Source organism: Pseudopodoces humilis, chromosome 7 (genome assembly GCF_049639895.1).
Source record: "Pseudopodoces humilis isolate 2021_Gansu_Grassland_sample_001 chromosome 7, ASM4963989v1, whole genome shotgun sequence".
Classification (NCBI taxonomy): domain Eukaryota; kingdom Metazoa; phylum Chordata; class Aves; order Passeriformes; family Paridae; genus Pseudopodoces; species Pseudopodoces humilis.
In genome coordinates this window covers 56,383,920-56,400,114 of record NC_142206.1, presented here as the reverse complement: position 1 = coordinate 56,400,114, position 16,195 = coordinate 56,383,920, and the positions used below count along the sequence as shown (strand labels likewise).

Sequence of the window (16,195 nt, the reverse complement as noted above, 5' to 3'; positions counted from 1 at the left end):
GGATACTTGAAGTATTTTCAGCAGCACATGGGGTAATTTGGGGATCTCATCTTACAGGCAGTTGTTCTAAATATCCACAAAGAGCACAAATTTATTTCTAGCAAGAAATTCCACTAGTCACTATTGTTTCCCTTGTCTCTCTGCCTGGGTTTACCCTCAGCTCCCAGCATATGGCAGGTGAAAATCTGTCTATATAACTCAGCAGCTTCAATACAAAGTGTGATTTATTTTCTTCAACTGCCAGTGAAGGTGAGACAGAACAAAGATGCCAAGCTTTGCACTGGAAAGTTGAAGCACTGTCTTATGTTGCCTTTACTACTTCTGCAATAGGGCCTGTGTAACTTAATGGTGGAAGGTGACCACTAGAAGGAGGTTTCATTGAAACTCCTTTGTTTAACTGCTGTAAAAAAACAGAAATACTGTTTATTTCATTTAATCTACATACAATAACTGTGCACCAGAATCACTGTTAGTTTCCTGTTGCTTTGTGCCTTCTTGCACAGTGTTTAGCTGACAGATTTGGGAGTGTGAGAGACAAAAAGGATCTGTTCATCTTTTTGTAATCACAGGCATGTGTTTATAAAACAAACCTCATTTTGCAGTGTGACTCTAGTTTGTTAAAAAATCATGGAGTAACAAAGGACACTCTGAATTGCAGCCTCCAAACATGTGGCTGGTGTTTGTATCTCCATGTCTGGGGGCAGGAGAGTGAGTACCCGCAGTACTCAAGATCCAGAATAAAGCTCTGATTATCATTAGGAGAATGCTAATTGACAACTTCAAACAGGAGACATGTGTTGAATATTCATAGATCAAAACAGCTCTAATAACGACTTTTTGTGATAAATATTCAAACATGGCACACTACTCCTGCATGCAGAACACCCAGCTGCTTCCTGCCTTGCAGTACTGAATGCCACAAGAAAATCTGAGCCTCGGTATGTGCTCGCTTTTGGATGACTTTGTGGTCAGATGATGCATATCCAAATGTGTGGTTTCATTTGGGAAGCTGTTTGGATGGGAGAGCACATTTTAAAAGCACATCTAATCGGCTCTGTGGCAAAGACATGGGAGGTGTTGCACTGACAGAAAGAAATTGCTTCAGCAAACAGAATCCCCTGTGGATGGCAGCAAATTCCTTTCTCTGCACACAGAGATTTTACAGTGCAGTACCCTGGCCATAACTGGAATATAAGGCTTTCCTTTACCAAGTATCGACCATCCACGATCAAGGCTGTCTTTTTCACTCAGTTTGTTTAAACAAAAAGACAAATAAACACTTGTAAAGGCTTCTAATGCTTTTTGTTCAACCAGAGTTTGGCTGCAAGAGGATCCTCATGCCAAGACCAGATTGTGGCAGCAGAAGAGATATTGCAATCCCTGATGCAGAATGTTTCAAGTCAGGTGTTTCAGCAGCATTCTTGCACCACTGGGCTGGAGGCACAAATTAAAGAAGCCAGAGACAAAGTAGAGGTACTTGTTTATAAGCACACAGATAACTCTAATTTTAGCATTATGGAATAAGGAAGACTCTTGTCAGTCAAGTAAAATAGAAAAGGTTCTGTACTTTTGCAATCAGTCTCCCAGACTCTTGTCAGGGCAAAATCTGGAACTTCTTTGAGATCAGTATCTCAACTTGAAAAACTTGAGTGATGTTATGAAGCAATAACTTTATCTAATTGCTGATAATTAGATAGGTGTGTTCTGAAAAGTCTCTTTCTTCCAAGGCTGTCATGGGTGACCTGAACAACATCTTGTCCAAATCTGAGAAAAGGCCCTCAGAGAAGGAGGCTTTGTTCCATTTTGAAGAATCCCAGAAAGAACTTGAGGCCTCCATTTCGAAGGCTGTGCAACTTGTCAGTCAAAAATTAAGTCCTGAAGAATGTATTTCAAGATATGAGGTGGGTTTGTGTTCTGAACTGGCTGAATCTGAGTATTTTTGAGGGCTGTGGGGTCTCTAAAAGTCTGAAGTAAGAAAAGTACAGATTCTTTTCTCTGGTAGCTATTAATGCTTTTCTCAGTTTTCTGATTTAGCACTTTATTAACTTGGCAGACAACTTGAATAAAGAAACATAAATCTACATGGCAGTTTATTCAGTGCCCTGCCCTGAATTCCTCCATCACTTCATCAGAGCTCATAATTTTCAGAACTAGAGACTTTTTTTTTTTTTTTTTTCCTGATCAATAATTAAGCTTCCCATCAAGATCAACATGCCTGAATTCTTGGGCAGATTATTATAAATACTCAGTCTTCTCTTTTTCCCAGAGGGTAGTTGTTAAATCAAATGTCCTGTCTCAAAATGTGGATCTCTTGAAGGGGTGTTGGAGATGGAAGTGCCCAAAATCTGTGTTAGCTGGTCTGGCAGAGAGAGAGCTGGGTGACCATGTGCCAGGAGGGCCCCAGAGCTCATTCCAGGCCATCCTGGAGCATCCCTTGATGCTGATGGAGACCTTTCACCCAGCTGCTGACAGCCATGGGACATGGCCTTGTGTATTCCCTAGGGAAGAGGCAGAGTTCAGTGACCTTAATCTTTTGTCTTTGGTACCAAATTTTGCCCTAAAGTTGTTAAAAGAACAGCACCTGTTTTTCTCCACAGAGCATTCACTGATACTGCAACCTTTTGCAGATAAACAGTGATGGAGAATGAATGCTCTTGTACCCACCCACACCAGAACCACACACCCCATATGTGCAGTGTATACACTGATTTATTCACAGGTTTTACGTGCTGCTGGTGTCATTTTGTTAATTAAATAATTTACATTCAGCTCTGTTCGCTTTTCATTATGATGTCTTTTTTTTTTTCAGGAAGCTTTTAATGCTCTGGACAATAAAGTTCTTGACAAATTTTTGAAAGCAGCTGAACAGCTGAAAAATATTTCATCAGATCATGAGAAGCTTGTGGTGGAAGATGATGTTCGTAGGAGATGGGAGGTGAGATAATGAAGGAATGAGAATCCACTGTCTGGTCTCATTAGGCCTGGCAGCTTTGAAAACCAATTTTTTCTTGTCACAGTATGTTCTAATGTTTTTACTTGCTGTGTAACGCTGTCTCATCATCTCGTGGGAACAATGTGCTTTGTATTTTGCAGGCAGTTCGTCAGGAAATTGTATCCTATGTCCAGCTCATAGTAGAAAGGGAAAAAAAGAAATTTAATGCAACTTTTAAAAAAATCAGTAAGCAGTTAGGCAAAGAGAAGAAACTCCTAAGTATGGATAAAACCAAAGGGCTCATCAAGGAACATGAGGTATCTGACACCCTCCTTTTCTGCCTGTCTTTGTGAATGCTTTGTTGTCCTTCCTCCTTGTTAGGTTCATTATCTGTGGAGCAGGGCTCTTGTGCTCTGTGTTATGGAAATACAGAGAAAAGAGGCCACCAAAATGATTTCTTTATATTTTTTGACTGCAGATAATCGTGTTCCTGCAGACTTTCAGAATTAACCCCTTCTTAAGTATGTGGTATCCTTTTTCAATTTTTTTTCCCCAGATTTTTAGTATATCTTGAATTCACCTTAGAAAGTATAATAATTGACAAGGAATATTTCAAAAATATTCTACTTTTTCTGTAGTCAGTAGGACATGTCTATCTGATGTCAGGGTGAAGAAGACTTGAGACCAAAATTAAAAACTATAGAACACAATGAATTTCAAAAACAAGCAAGAGTCGGTATAGTCTTCTGAGTATAGTTGGGAACATATTGCCAGAAGTCCTAATTTATTTTCTGGTTCTATCTTAGAAAGAAGCAAGAGAAAATAAATGTGTGTTTCTTGGTTTGACAGCTTAGACTTTTAAGAGCACTCAACCAAGAAGACAATGGAAGTATAAAAAAATACATGAGAATAATTGCTTATCCTCATGTCTTAACATGGGCTTATTGTATTGTTTTTTCTTTGTTTAGGCCTTTTTTTCACATGAAGGCAGCATGAAGGAACTTAACAAGTCTTTGGAAGACCTTAAAGCATTGTCAAGACTCTCAGAAGAAACTGTTCCAGGGATACAGACACTCACTTCAGACTGTGAAAAAAGGTTTGAAAAGGTTCAACAAATGGTGGCAGACACTTACACAGCACTGCTGGCTCGTGTTGGAAAAGGACAGTCCCCTCAGAAAGGGTGGGTGGCTCAGTCATGGTGTAGCTTTATATATAAAGTTGTAGCTTTATAGAAATAATTTTTAAAATTAAAAATAAATTTTGGGATACTCTAATGTATTTTGTGGTACATAACCATGTACATTACTGTGGGCAGTTGTACATTTAAACACTCGGTATTAAGTTTCATAAACTGGCAAGTACAATGCTTGATTACCCTTCATAACAGCTGCATTGTTTTAAACCCTGAGCTGGGATTTCTTTTTTCCCTTTATATTTCATATTTTGTTCTTGCAGGAACTCCATTATGGCCTCTGAGAATGGGGAAGAGTCTGGTTCCTCTCAACAAATTGACAGCCTTATGGTACAGGAGGTAAGGCCAGACTTACTGTTGGAAAACAGTGCTCTGTCAAAGGGAGGTCATTGCCAAAAGGAAAAAGTGTTTATTTCTCTTACTGTTTTTATTGTGATAAGGCCTTGAGCCTCTGGTCAGAAATCAAAACCCCATTGTGCTTGTGAATGTAGACTAAGTAAATATTAAAGATTAACATGCAAGCAGCAGTGCTGGGTGTCCTGAGAAGATGTGAGCCTCCAGCCTGGAACTGTATTTTGCAGAAAAGTCATTTTCAGATGGAAGGGTCATGTGGTAAGCTGTGTGCAAATGAAAATCCTCCATAGTGTCCCAGTAATATGATCAATTTTCAGAGGACAGAGAGAGCAGAACTCATGAAGAGTTGGAGGCATCTGTCTGTATCTGTGAAAAGGATGAATGAGCTGGCTGCAAGTATTCCAAAATTTGCTCTTGGGACTTGTGATCAAGTTTAAACACATTTTGTATTCATGAGTGGCATCTCTCATCTCCTTTGGGACACATCAAGCAATTCTTTCCTTCAGGAGCTCACAGATGTCTGTTAGGCTTTGCTGTGTATTTCACAGAATGATGTGGAGATCACTGTCACCCTTTTTATTTTTACTCAGACCTCAAGACCTGCTGCAGATACAGTTTTGGAACCAGATGTGAAACATCACAATGGAGAAAGCTGTGCAAGCAAGTTTGAGGAAGATGGTGATTTGGCCATACCAACTTTGTTAGAGAGGTAATTTTTGAAGGAAGAAATGCATGATTGTTAAGAAAAGATGCTATGCTATACAAATTAGCTCACAAATTAATTGGATGTACTAAACATTAGATGCACTTTTGCTGTGCAGAACCCTGTTCTTTTTTCTACTACAGTTTACTGAATACTGTTCTGAATTGACAAGGAAGCACTACAGTAGCTAAATGCTTCGAACATTAGAATTTTGTAGTAAGAACATTTTTAGCTATGAATGTTTTACTTCTTTTCTTGGGCTAGAAAAGTCTGCATCTGCCTTTACTAATAACTTCAAATATTGCAAAATAAAGAAATAGGTCATGTTTTTTTAGAGAACGGACATTTTTACATTCATAAAACTGAATTTAAAGAATGCAGGCTGGCATTTAGACTTGACAGTTAGCTATATGAACAATCTCTTTAATATGTTGTCCATTTATGCATTATTTTGGACTTACTCTATTGGTCATTGAGTCCCATACCCTGAGTTATTTCATTTAATTAAAAGTAATATTTTCTCTGAAAGTGTTTGCATCTTTCCTTAGCTTTAACACACAAAGAAGTAACCTGGAGGAGCTTCTACAGCTCAGCAGAGATAAAGTAGCATCTGGCTTTACTGATGAAATAAAAGGCACTTCATGCCTTCAGAATAAGCTGCTTGAGCTACAGGCAAGTATTCAACTTCTAAAAATATACCTGGTGCCTAAATTGTTATTTTCCCACATAGAGCACTCACTTCTCTGTTACATACATTGCCAAGGGAAAAGCAGCATCCTTGCAACCAGATTTATTAGAAGAAGGGAAATCAAGGATTTAAGATTCAGCAGAACTGAATTGCTGCCTAGCAGTGGAGTTTTGCAGGTGTTGTTGAAAGAAGAAATTGGCAGCTCTAGGTTTGTTGCCTGCGGGCTGAAATAGGTGTAATGGGAAAAAAGCTGCAGAAAGGAGTTTTTTTAGGTATCAGAGATAGCCAGGGCTGCAGGAGTCATCAGCTGAAACCACCAAGTGGTGTTTGTGCAGAATGGAAGTGTTCCAGGACATGTAACTTGGTTAGATTTGTGAGATGCTTGAGGCGACAACAAGGGGACACAGAGTTGATGCTGAAAAATGTATTACTGCAATTTTTCAAGGCCCTTCTTGAAAGGATTACAAAGCCTTAGCAAGCACCTCAGAACTTAGTTCAGTTCTACATTTGTTTTACTACGGAACATAGCTAGGTGGAGATATTTTCATTCTTGTGGTAAAAATGCCTGTCCTGTTATTTATTGAACCTTTTATAAAATGTAGCCAAGGCATATATGTGACATGGAAATCGTCACCATAAAAAGTTGCTGGAGGTTTGCATGCAGCTAAAAATTTGGTATTGAAGGGGAAAAAAGGCAATAGATACTCTTAGTTTCAGATGATGTTTTCATTGTTTTTGTAGAGACTCTCGTGACTGTAGATTTATGAACTGTCCACTGAGAAATACAGGATCATATTAATGCATTAGTATTGCTTGCCTTCTAGGTAATAGACAGTGAAATCAGTTCTGGTTGGACACAGTTGGAAAACATCTCATCTGCCTTAGAAAATCTTGTGGCTGAGGTGCAGCAGGCTGCTCTCTCTGAGGCGAGAAACAAGCTACAAGGCGAGTGGAAAGACCTTCAGGATATTATAAGTACCAGGTATAAAATAACACTTTATGATATTAGCTAAGGAATTGTAATTAATTGTGTGTGTTGTGAAGGGAATAGTGTGTGTTGCAGGAAATAGCTGCACATTTTTAACCTTCTCTTCATTGCAAAAAATTAAGCTGTACTTAATTTTTCTTTATTCATATACACATTGGTAATATTCATTCACATATTCACATAACATTCACATATTCATGTGAATCACATGGCAAATAGTGTGAGTCTCCCCAAGAAGAACAGAGACAGATCTTTGTAACACTACTGTGCAATATTCCCATATATTGCTGTTATTTCCTTTCATTTTTTGGTTAAATTCATGGTGATTCACATTGCTTTTCGCATTAATCAGTGAAAAACTCATCTGACCTCAGGAGGAGGATCTGTTAAACAGTTGTATTATTTTGGTGGCTTTTTGTGCTTAAAAATATTGAGTGTCTTTTCTTGTTTGCTTTCCCAGTTCATGTTTTGTTACCTTTCTTGCAGAATGAACTCTTTAAGGACTGCTTTGGAAATTGTTTTGCCAATCGAAAATGAATCCATCCTTCTCTGTGAATTAGATCAGAGGCTGAAGAAAAAGGACATCCAGCAGTTTAATCTGATGAACAGTGACCTTGCTTATAGGGAGCTGAAGGTAAGGGAAGATGCAGAAACCACACCCTAGCAAGGATAGGTTTTTAATATCTAGGAAGTAGGGAACTTAATGAGATTTTCACTCAGGAGGTTGGGGCTGCTGACAAGACTTCCCAAGCCTTCTAAAATCTGTAACATCATTTTAGTCCCCGTGTTTTAAACATCACTGGTCCTGTAGAGCCAGCCTGGGACCCTCAATAGGTTCTGCTGTAAAAGCCATTGTTGTGAACATTTCATTGTAGGTTAGGACCTTCTTCTGATGCAGATTTGTGGTGTTCCCACCTGGCCTTATTTCACTTTGTGGAGTCATGCATGTAATATACTGTCAATTTACGAGCTCAGCCAAGCTACCTTGTGTCACATCTGCTGCAGTATCTGAGCACAGTGGAAGGTCACTGTGGAATCCTGTAATTGTTCACCTGCTATCAATATCTGATACCCAGGCCCTGGTCCACTGGGCAGGGTGAACTCTGTTTTGTTCTTGGCTTGCCCTCTGGGCTGAGCACACTGACAGCTACACAGAACTGAAAGTTTGCATTTGTTTGCCCTTGGCTCTCCAGTGAAATAGGGTTTAGCTCTCTCAAGGGCAGAGAGCCTGTGTACTCTGTCTGACCAGTTTTGGCTGCAAGGACCCAGAATTTTTGCCCAGCTCTCTGCACAGCTGAGCTTTCACAACCCTGACACACTGCACTTCGAGGGCTGTAACCAGAGAATCTGCAGGCTGCACCAGGAGATTTTTAAACACATGGAAGTCTGCTCCAAAAGTATACCATAAAGAACTGAAAAGATGGCAGAGTAATAAATATCTCTGTGCTTGCCTGTGCTCTGATGTCCTGCTGTGAAAGCCTGCTGCTTTCAGTCCCAGGACTATCATCATCCTTCTCTCCTTGTCTGATTGCTGGAAGGAGTCTTGGGCTTTTTGTAGTGCTGATCAAATTCCCTGTGTGTGGAATACCATTTTTATTTGATTACTTTGTTCTTTTTCCTTCTCTCCACTGACATCCAGAACAGATTTTCTATCATAACCACCCTGTTTAGCATACTTTTTTACTGCTGTTATAATTTGGTTTTCAGTTATAGGTTCAGCTTGAATGCAGGATATATGTTTTCTTTCACTTGCTAACACTTTTGGTCATCCTCTCAATTTCAGGAGCTGCAGAGATCCATATTAAATCAGATTGAAGTGTGCAAACAACTGGAACACCTAGACAGTTCAGCAAGGGATGAATTTAATCCAATAGACCTGCAAGCTGCAAGCAAAATTATGATTTACTATCAAAACCAGCTTGAAGAAATGAGCCATAAAATGCAGATCCGTGAGACAGTTCTTAAAGATCTGGAAGCTTTTATGGCCTCCCTGAGGAAGATCCAGTCTTCCATCAAGTGTCTCCCAGATCCCCCAGATCAACCTGAAGTACGGGGAAAAGCTTTGAGAGAGGCTGCACAAGAAGTTTCTCATATGGCAGAAGAGGCAAAATGCTTGGATGAACGCCTGAAGACTGTTGATATCTGTTTAGAAGATGCTGAATGTAGTAGAAAGACTTGCTGTGAAAACCTTGTTCTGACTTTATCTGAAGAGCTAAATGCTATTTATGATCCCCCAAGTGAGCAGGTGCTTACAGAAGAAAATGACTTATGCAAGACTTTTTCCAGAAAAAACGGTGAACTCCTTAAAAACATTCAGGATCTACGTGACAGAATTAACAAAATAGGCTTGAAGGATCCAACAATTCCAGCTATTCAAAAAAGGTGAATTATTTTTTAAAGCTCTTTCAATTTCATAATCTCAGTGGAGTCAGCCTGCAGGAGAGCACTGAAATTTGAAGTATCTGTGGAACATTCACAGAAGCTGTGAGTTTATTTGTTCCATCACAGCCTAAAAAAGGAAGCCTTCTCCATTTTTTTTTCTCTCAAATTCATACATTTTATATATGTTTGAAGCAGCATTGAGGCAGAAAAAGTAGGAGATTGGTTATTGTGATGTTAGTTCTCAGTAAGAAAACTGTCAGACAGGGAGATGGGTCCCCTTGCTGGGCACTGATGCACCTGATCTGAAACTCTGCAGTGTAAGATGGACAGACTGCATTCTTAATACAAATAAATTTCACTGTGTTCATACAGACCCAACTGCCCTTCAGAATTTGGATTATTTTCTCACAGTGCTGGGGTCAGCATAACTCATCTGAGGGCCTGTGTCAGATTACATGAACTGAAAATCAAATTAGACTTTTTATGATGTCATTTAATACAATGTGTGGAGCTCAGGATGAATTTCTAGGGAACTTAATAATTACATTGTGAGCCAAATTAAAGGCTAACTTTAATATAAGACTGTATTTCATTTTTTTCTAATAAAGGATAAAAGCATTAACAGAATTGGAAAAGGAATTGGATCGTGCTGCTGCTGAAATGAAACCTATGCAAGAAATTGCTAATAAGCTCCGACAGATCGATGAGGAGAAAGCAGAGGAAACAAATGAGCAGTGCAGAGTTACAGAGAGGTTATGGGAGGATACAAAGCTTTTGCTTGCTGAATGGTAAGGAGGAAAATTGCATCTTAAAGTAGTATCGTTCAAGCAAGAAGTTTGCTTGTGAAATCAAACAGAAAAAAAGCCCTAGACCATACCTTAAAGGACAGTGGCTGATGTTACCATTGTTACTACATAAATCATTAAACCAAGAATTTCACATGGAGGTTTGCAGCCAAAGCTCATGAATTTTGCATCTTTTTAAAGCATCATTTAGGAAGTATGCAGTCATGTGTTGGACTTAATTGGTATCCAGAAGAATAACCTGGCTGCTTCTGGGAATGCTGTGTCTTCTATATTTGCCGGGAATTTCCTGCCAGCATGCTGAAAATGAAAAGACAAACTGAAAGAAATGGAAAGGGACAGCTGGGAAAACAGCCCCTTATGCAGCAAAATAAAGGGAGCTTGGTTTGATAACTCTGTGAGGGTGAGGACTGGGAAAGGCTGGGGTTGATCACTCAGGACATTTGTGCTTCAGATACGGTTTTTGAGGATGCCAGAGGTTTTGCATGGGCTGGCACAGTTCTGATTAGTTCTCATGGCTTGCACAGGTGGGAGTAGCCTGTTTTCATACCCCACTGAAGGATGGGCTGATGTCCATCATCCAAGCTGCTGTGAGATCTGCTGCACGTGGTATTTCAGTTTACTGGTGACTGAGCTCACCTTTCTGGTGGAGAGGATCATATGAACACAACCACTCACCACAGTTAAATGTGGATCAGAGACATATGATGGTGAAGGGCATTTCTGATTCCAAAAACTAAATGGATACTTGTCATGGGGTAGCTTTACCTTTAAGACACCTTGGAGAGTTAGGGAAGTTGAAGCTGTTAGTGGCTGATGGGAGTTTTTCCTCCTTGTCTCTATGTTATCGTGTGTACAAAGAAATGGTCAAGTAGTGAAAGATAAAAGAGTTTTCTGAAAGTTTATTCTGGTGTTCTTATTCTTGTAGTTTGTTAATAAACTTTTTTCCTTTTAAATTTTAAGCCTGTTTTGCTCTTATTCTAATCCATATCTCACAGCAAGAAATAAGTAAATTTTTTTAGTTGCTGGTTTAAAACCATGACAATACTGCACATTACTACAGGATTTAAGACTGGTACAATTCATCACTCCTTTTCTCTCATCCAAACATACTTGTCAAACTCCCCATGTGTGTGAATATAGAAGGAAGCAGACAGGAGGTTGAGGCTGCAGGTTTATGCTTAGGCCATAAATAATACATCTCTTTTTAATAGCCAGGAACAGTGTGCAAGGGTTCTGGAGCTCCTGAAGCAGTATCAAAGCTGCAAAACGAGTCTGACCAGCATCATCCAGAAACAGGAGCTTGTGCTTTCCCAGCAAACTTCTTACATGGGGAAGGAAAATTTGAACAGACTAATAGCAAAGGTGAGTAACAAGAACTTAGTAGAAAGGAAAGCAAAGCCTTTCCTGGGAGCATTCAGATGCAGAGTTGCCCTTGTACCCTCAGCCTTCAGGGCAGATGTTAAGGTCTTGCTTTCACTTTGACTTCCAAAATACATTTAGGGACTCCATATTTTTGTTTTAAGTAGACTTAAGTCTGTATTTTCCTAGTGAATCAAAGTCTTGTTAATGGAAAAGGATTAAAAAAACAAAACCAAACCCCATGGAAGAACTAGGATATAGTATGAAGATGAGATTACATCCTCTCCTTTTGCTCCAAGCTGTCTGTGACAGCAGTTAAACATTTGCAGTAGCTTTTACATTACTTGATGAGTTACTTATACTGAATGTGCAGGTACTGCTGGACACCCCTTCATTTAGTTTAAAGTTTTCCACCTTTTCAGTCAGAAATGTGACAGCCAACTTCTTGGCTGAATGAATACAGCTACTGGGTATTGTTGTCAATGGTTAACAGATCAGTGAACAGCAGTGTGTCCATCACAAGCATTTTACTGCACAGGTTTCACATACTCTGGTGTATGTAACTGTTCAGATCCTGTTTTTAGGCTTTCTGATGAGGCATCACCCAGAGAATCCAGGGGTGTTTGCTCTCAGGCTGTGCCTGGGCTGGTTACATTTAAGAAGCAATGGAAGTGGTGTCTTCCTCAGGCAATGGGATGGTGTCTGCTTGTGCCAGCCCCCTTTAGCTGGGGCAGGGTCTCTTCATGGTCCCACCAGTGAGATTTGGGGCACCTTGCATCACCTGGGCTCCTGCTGCAAGGGGGACGTTGCCTGAATATCCCAGCCCCTGCTTGTTTGGAGATCCCTCTCTGAGGAGAACCCTCCCTCCTCACCCTGAGCTGTGCTCTGAAATTGCTGTGGCACAGTACAGGCACGTCCTTGAGTGCTGATGATTTGTTATATAGAATTATACAAAATAATAGCAGGGAACTGCTTTGTTCTGGTTTGTGAGAGCAGCTCTGCCATCCCTCCCCCGAGCTCAGTACCCAGCAGGGTCGGTATGGGAAGATGTAATTTCCCAGGATGTCTGTGGGAAATAAGGAGAGAGCTGTTAACATCCAAGTGCCTAGCACTAGAGGTCAGTGTTTCTTTTCCAGAAAGCTTCCATGTTGTTTGTAAACACTGACGTTCCAATTAAACACAAAGAAGCAGCTTGGTGTTTAAATAGAAAGTAGGAGAAAGATGTTTCATTTTCTGGCAGTGACATATTTGACAGTGTTTGTGTTTAAGTAGGATTTAAGCTTTTTTTTTTTTTTTTGTAAATAGTTTGAAACCTGGGGATCAGAATGCAGGATATATTTTAGAGTTCTAATAGTATCTCAGATGATTATCACATTGTGCATTGTTTATCTCTCTGATCTCTGTAACCAGAATTCTGGATGTACAGTCCCCTTGGATCTGACACTTAGGACTTTAAAAGCAAATTGTGGTTTTGGCTCTCTTAGAAATAAATTATCCATATTCCCACTCAGCTGTCTGGAGCCAGTAACAGAATGATATGGGTTTCTAACAGGGCAATATTCCTGTCAGCATAGCAGGGGTATAACAACACAGGATGCATTCCTAGTCTCATCATATTGTATGAAATAGATTATTTTATGTAATGCTGTTGTTTCTCTTAAGCAAAAAATTCCCAGCAAATCCATTAAAAAATATTTTGCTGAATAAACAGTCATAAGCAAATATACTCACAAATATCCATATGGTCTTTTTCACAGATTGAAGAGGCAAAAGAGGAATTTAATGATCACTCTGAAGATGTAGACAAAATAAATCAGATCTGCAAAAACCTGCAATTCCAGCTGAATAAAATGAGAAGCTTTGAGGAGCCTCCGTTTGAGAATGAGGCTAACGTTATTGTGGACAGATGGCTGGATGTATGTAAAAAGTAAATTATCAGGGTGGTCTTATCTGATATGCATTGTAGTAATTGATTCTGACTCGGGTGTAATATTTCAAATAAATTAAGTGCAATATGGCAGAGATTCTTAAGAGATAAATCCAAGTGTTTACCAGAGCAAAGCTTGCAGACTATCTGTGGATGTAACATTTCTGATCTCTCAGGTAGTTTATATTGTCAGTACTCCTTCGTGATAAATAGTTCTAGAAAATGCAGGAAGGCAGTATTTGTGCTTTCTGCATGAATCTGTAAGCTTCCATTACAACTCCTATGGATTTAGAATTTGGAGAGAATCTGGAAAATTACAGTGCTGGTGCTTTTGGTGAGAAATGGTCGCCACTGTCGATCTAAGCAGTGCATCAATACTGAGATTAAATGGTATTTACTGGGAGTAGATAAACATTAATGAGCAAGGCTCCTTCCTAAACCTGCCTTAAAACTGGCAAGCTGCTGTTGTGATTGGTATGTTTGGTGACATGTGTGGCAGGGATTTAAGTATCTTCTCCATGACCAGTTTACTGTGAAGACACGAGATTTTTTTTTTCCCCCCTTTGCTGCTCTTGTTTTTGTGAGTGGTTTCATCTCACTCCTATTTTATTGTGCTGCTTTTGCTTTTAGAATATAACTCAACATTTTTTGAAATCTGTGTATGTTTTCTGTCTGTTAATCTAATGGTAGATCAATGAAAAGACTGAAAACTACTGTGATAATTTGGGAAGAGCTCAGGCTTTGTGGGACAAACTCCTGAGCTTATCTGGCACAATCGATGCTTGGGCAAATGCAGAGCTCAAGAATGCAGAAGACCATTACCTGACTGAGGAGGACCTCACTCAGCTGAAGGTAATTTAAATAGAAATTTTTTACCTTTCCTTTATACTGTAGTGTTACAGGCTTTGGGCTATAAACATGCACATTGCATAGAAACACCAGCAGAGGAAGTTGTAACATTTGCAGTTGTATCTGCATGGGTGATTTCACTAAGGGAAATTATTTATTATTTTTTGCCTTTTTTTAGGGATCCAGGTCTTGGCAGCTAATGCACAGGTAGTGTATATGTGCAGTAAATGGTTTTCAGTCAAATGCTGTGTTATGCTGTACAAACAGGGAGCAAAGAGAAGGCCTGTAAGGCTGTAGCCTGGAGTACAGTGGAGCACAGAGAAGGAAAAGAGTGTGTATAGGCTGATGATTAGTTTCCCAGGTAGAAATGGCCTGTCAGTGAAGATGCTGGAGCCTCGGGGACAGCTGGGCAAGGCGCAGCTCAAGGAGAGGTTTCAGAGGTGGTTTATTTTCCCCCTGTCCCAGTGTGTTCCTCACTGTAACTTTTTGCAGCCTCAACAGAGTGGCTGCTGAGCATCTCCAGGGGCTGCACATGTGCAGGCAGGAGCAGAGCCTGGGCTGTCCATGCCCCTTTGGCACAGATTATAACTTCAATTCTCAGTATCAGGGTGCAGCTGGGTGTAAAACCACTTGCACTGGGTCTGTCCCATTGAAAGCTTCATTTACGGGGATGAATATTTTAATTTCTAACTTTAGGGCCACACTGGACCAGCTCTGCTGTTTTGTTGTGGTGATAACCAGTGTCCACTAAGAGAAAATAACTTCCTGCTTAGAGTGATTTAGGCATAAATACATCGCATATCCTCTTGTTTGAAAATTTGCAGGCAGTTTTTCCTCAGTGTTTACAAGCTACAAATGGCCTGTTTTTTATTATGGTTGTTTGCAGCTTTCCTCCTACTGTTAGCACTGCTCATTTGTTTTAATTTGCAGAGCAGTAAAAAGCCAAGGTGCTCTTTGTGTATGGATCTTCACCAGGAAACAGTGGCATATACACTGCCCAGCAATGGATATTTTTTCACATCATTGTTGTCTCTACCATTGTATTGTCAGAATTTTCCTGGAGTAGTTTAGGGCCCTGGAGGCTCCAGTAAAAATGCACCAGCTGGAAAATGTAGTTTTAGGGCCATTTTGTTACCTGGAAACTGCTCGAGTCCAGCATGATGTGACCGTGCCCCCAGCGTGACTCTGCTCCTCCTTAGGAAAGGCTGTGCTGGAGGTGGCTGCACTAAGGTTATTCTGCTGCTTCCTTCTGAGAGATAAGTCTCAAAAAAGGAGGGAGAAGAGGGCAAGAGACACAGAAACCATGTTCCCACAAGCAACTATTATAAAGCAGAAAAAAAGGAGAGAAAACTGAACCCAATGTGTTTGAATTTTTGTAAAATGATTCCAAGTACAGGGGGCATCAAGTTCATGTATCACTTTATTTTCACTCTTTTTCTGTTGATCCTTAAACATCTCCGCATTTATGATAATTCTAAAGATTAATATTATTATAATAAATGTTAAATATTAAAATAATATTAAATTAGAATAATAAAAAGCTAATTCAAAATACCCCAACTGTTGCAATGTGTATCACGTTACACAGGGTTGAAACCCAGGGTCTTTGTGAGCACCCAGCAGAGCACTGGTGCACATGATTTCAGGGAGCCTGTCACAAAAGAGCAGAGCAGTGAATTATTGGACTGTGTATTTAAGGATAACTTCAGTATAAATAATGTGAAGGAAGTTCTGCTTTCCCCTGTAGCCTCTATGGAAATGCAAACTCTTTCAAGAGCTGCAGCACATGAATGGGTTCTGATGATTGCTTGTACAGAGACTACACAAGGAAGGCTTTGTCCTCAGGGAGCTTGGAATATTGATTGGGAATGTGAGATAATGTCATTGTCCTGTTGTTAAGCTGAAGCTGACATTTTACCTTCACATTACTGACTTGTTCCAAAATACATTCAAATGTGTGGCGGTCTTTCCATAGGCAAAGGGTTTACATTTAGGAAGTACTTACAGCATGTGTT

General features: G+C 39.8%; 1 protein-coding gene across 3 annotated transcripts in view; it reads left to right on the top strand.

Annotated features, from left to right (window-relative positions):
* The window catches only part of SYNE2 (spectrin repeat containing nuclear envelope protein 2), a 174,554-nt gene that overhangs the window by 42,489 nt on the left and 115,870 nt on the right, over nt 1-16,195 (top strand). For all 3 annotated transcript variants that reach the window (XM_088057691.1, XM_088057692.1, XM_014249769.2), the window contains 15 exons: nt 1,315-1,473; nt 1,728-1,901; nt 2,810-2,935; nt 3,094-3,249; nt 3,901-4,112; nt 4,388-4,463; nt 5,069-5,187; nt 5,730-5,853; nt 6,694-6,851; nt 7,344-7,491; nt 8,641-9,239; nt 9,848-10,027; nt 11,257-11,407; nt 13,162-13,320; nt 14,022-14,183. In XM_088057691.1, the coding sequence (XP_087913817.1) occupies nt 1,315-1,473; nt 1,728-1,901; nt 2,810-2,935; nt 3,094-3,249; nt 3,901-4,112; nt 4,388-4,463; nt 5,069-5,187; nt 5,730-5,853; nt 6,694-6,851; nt 7,344-7,491; nt 8,641-9,239; nt 9,848-10,027; nt 11,257-11,407; nt 13,162-13,320; nt 14,022-14,183 (2,703 nt within the window). The remainder of the gene's footprint in view (nt 1-1,314; nt 1,474-1,727; nt 1,902-2,809; nt 2,936-3,093; nt 3,250-3,900; nt 4,113-4,387; nt 4,464-5,068; nt 5,188-5,729; nt 5,854-6,693; nt 6,852-7,343; nt 7,492-8,640; nt 9,240-9,847; nt 10,028-11,256; nt 11,408-13,161; nt 13,321-14,021; nt 14,184-16,195) is intronic.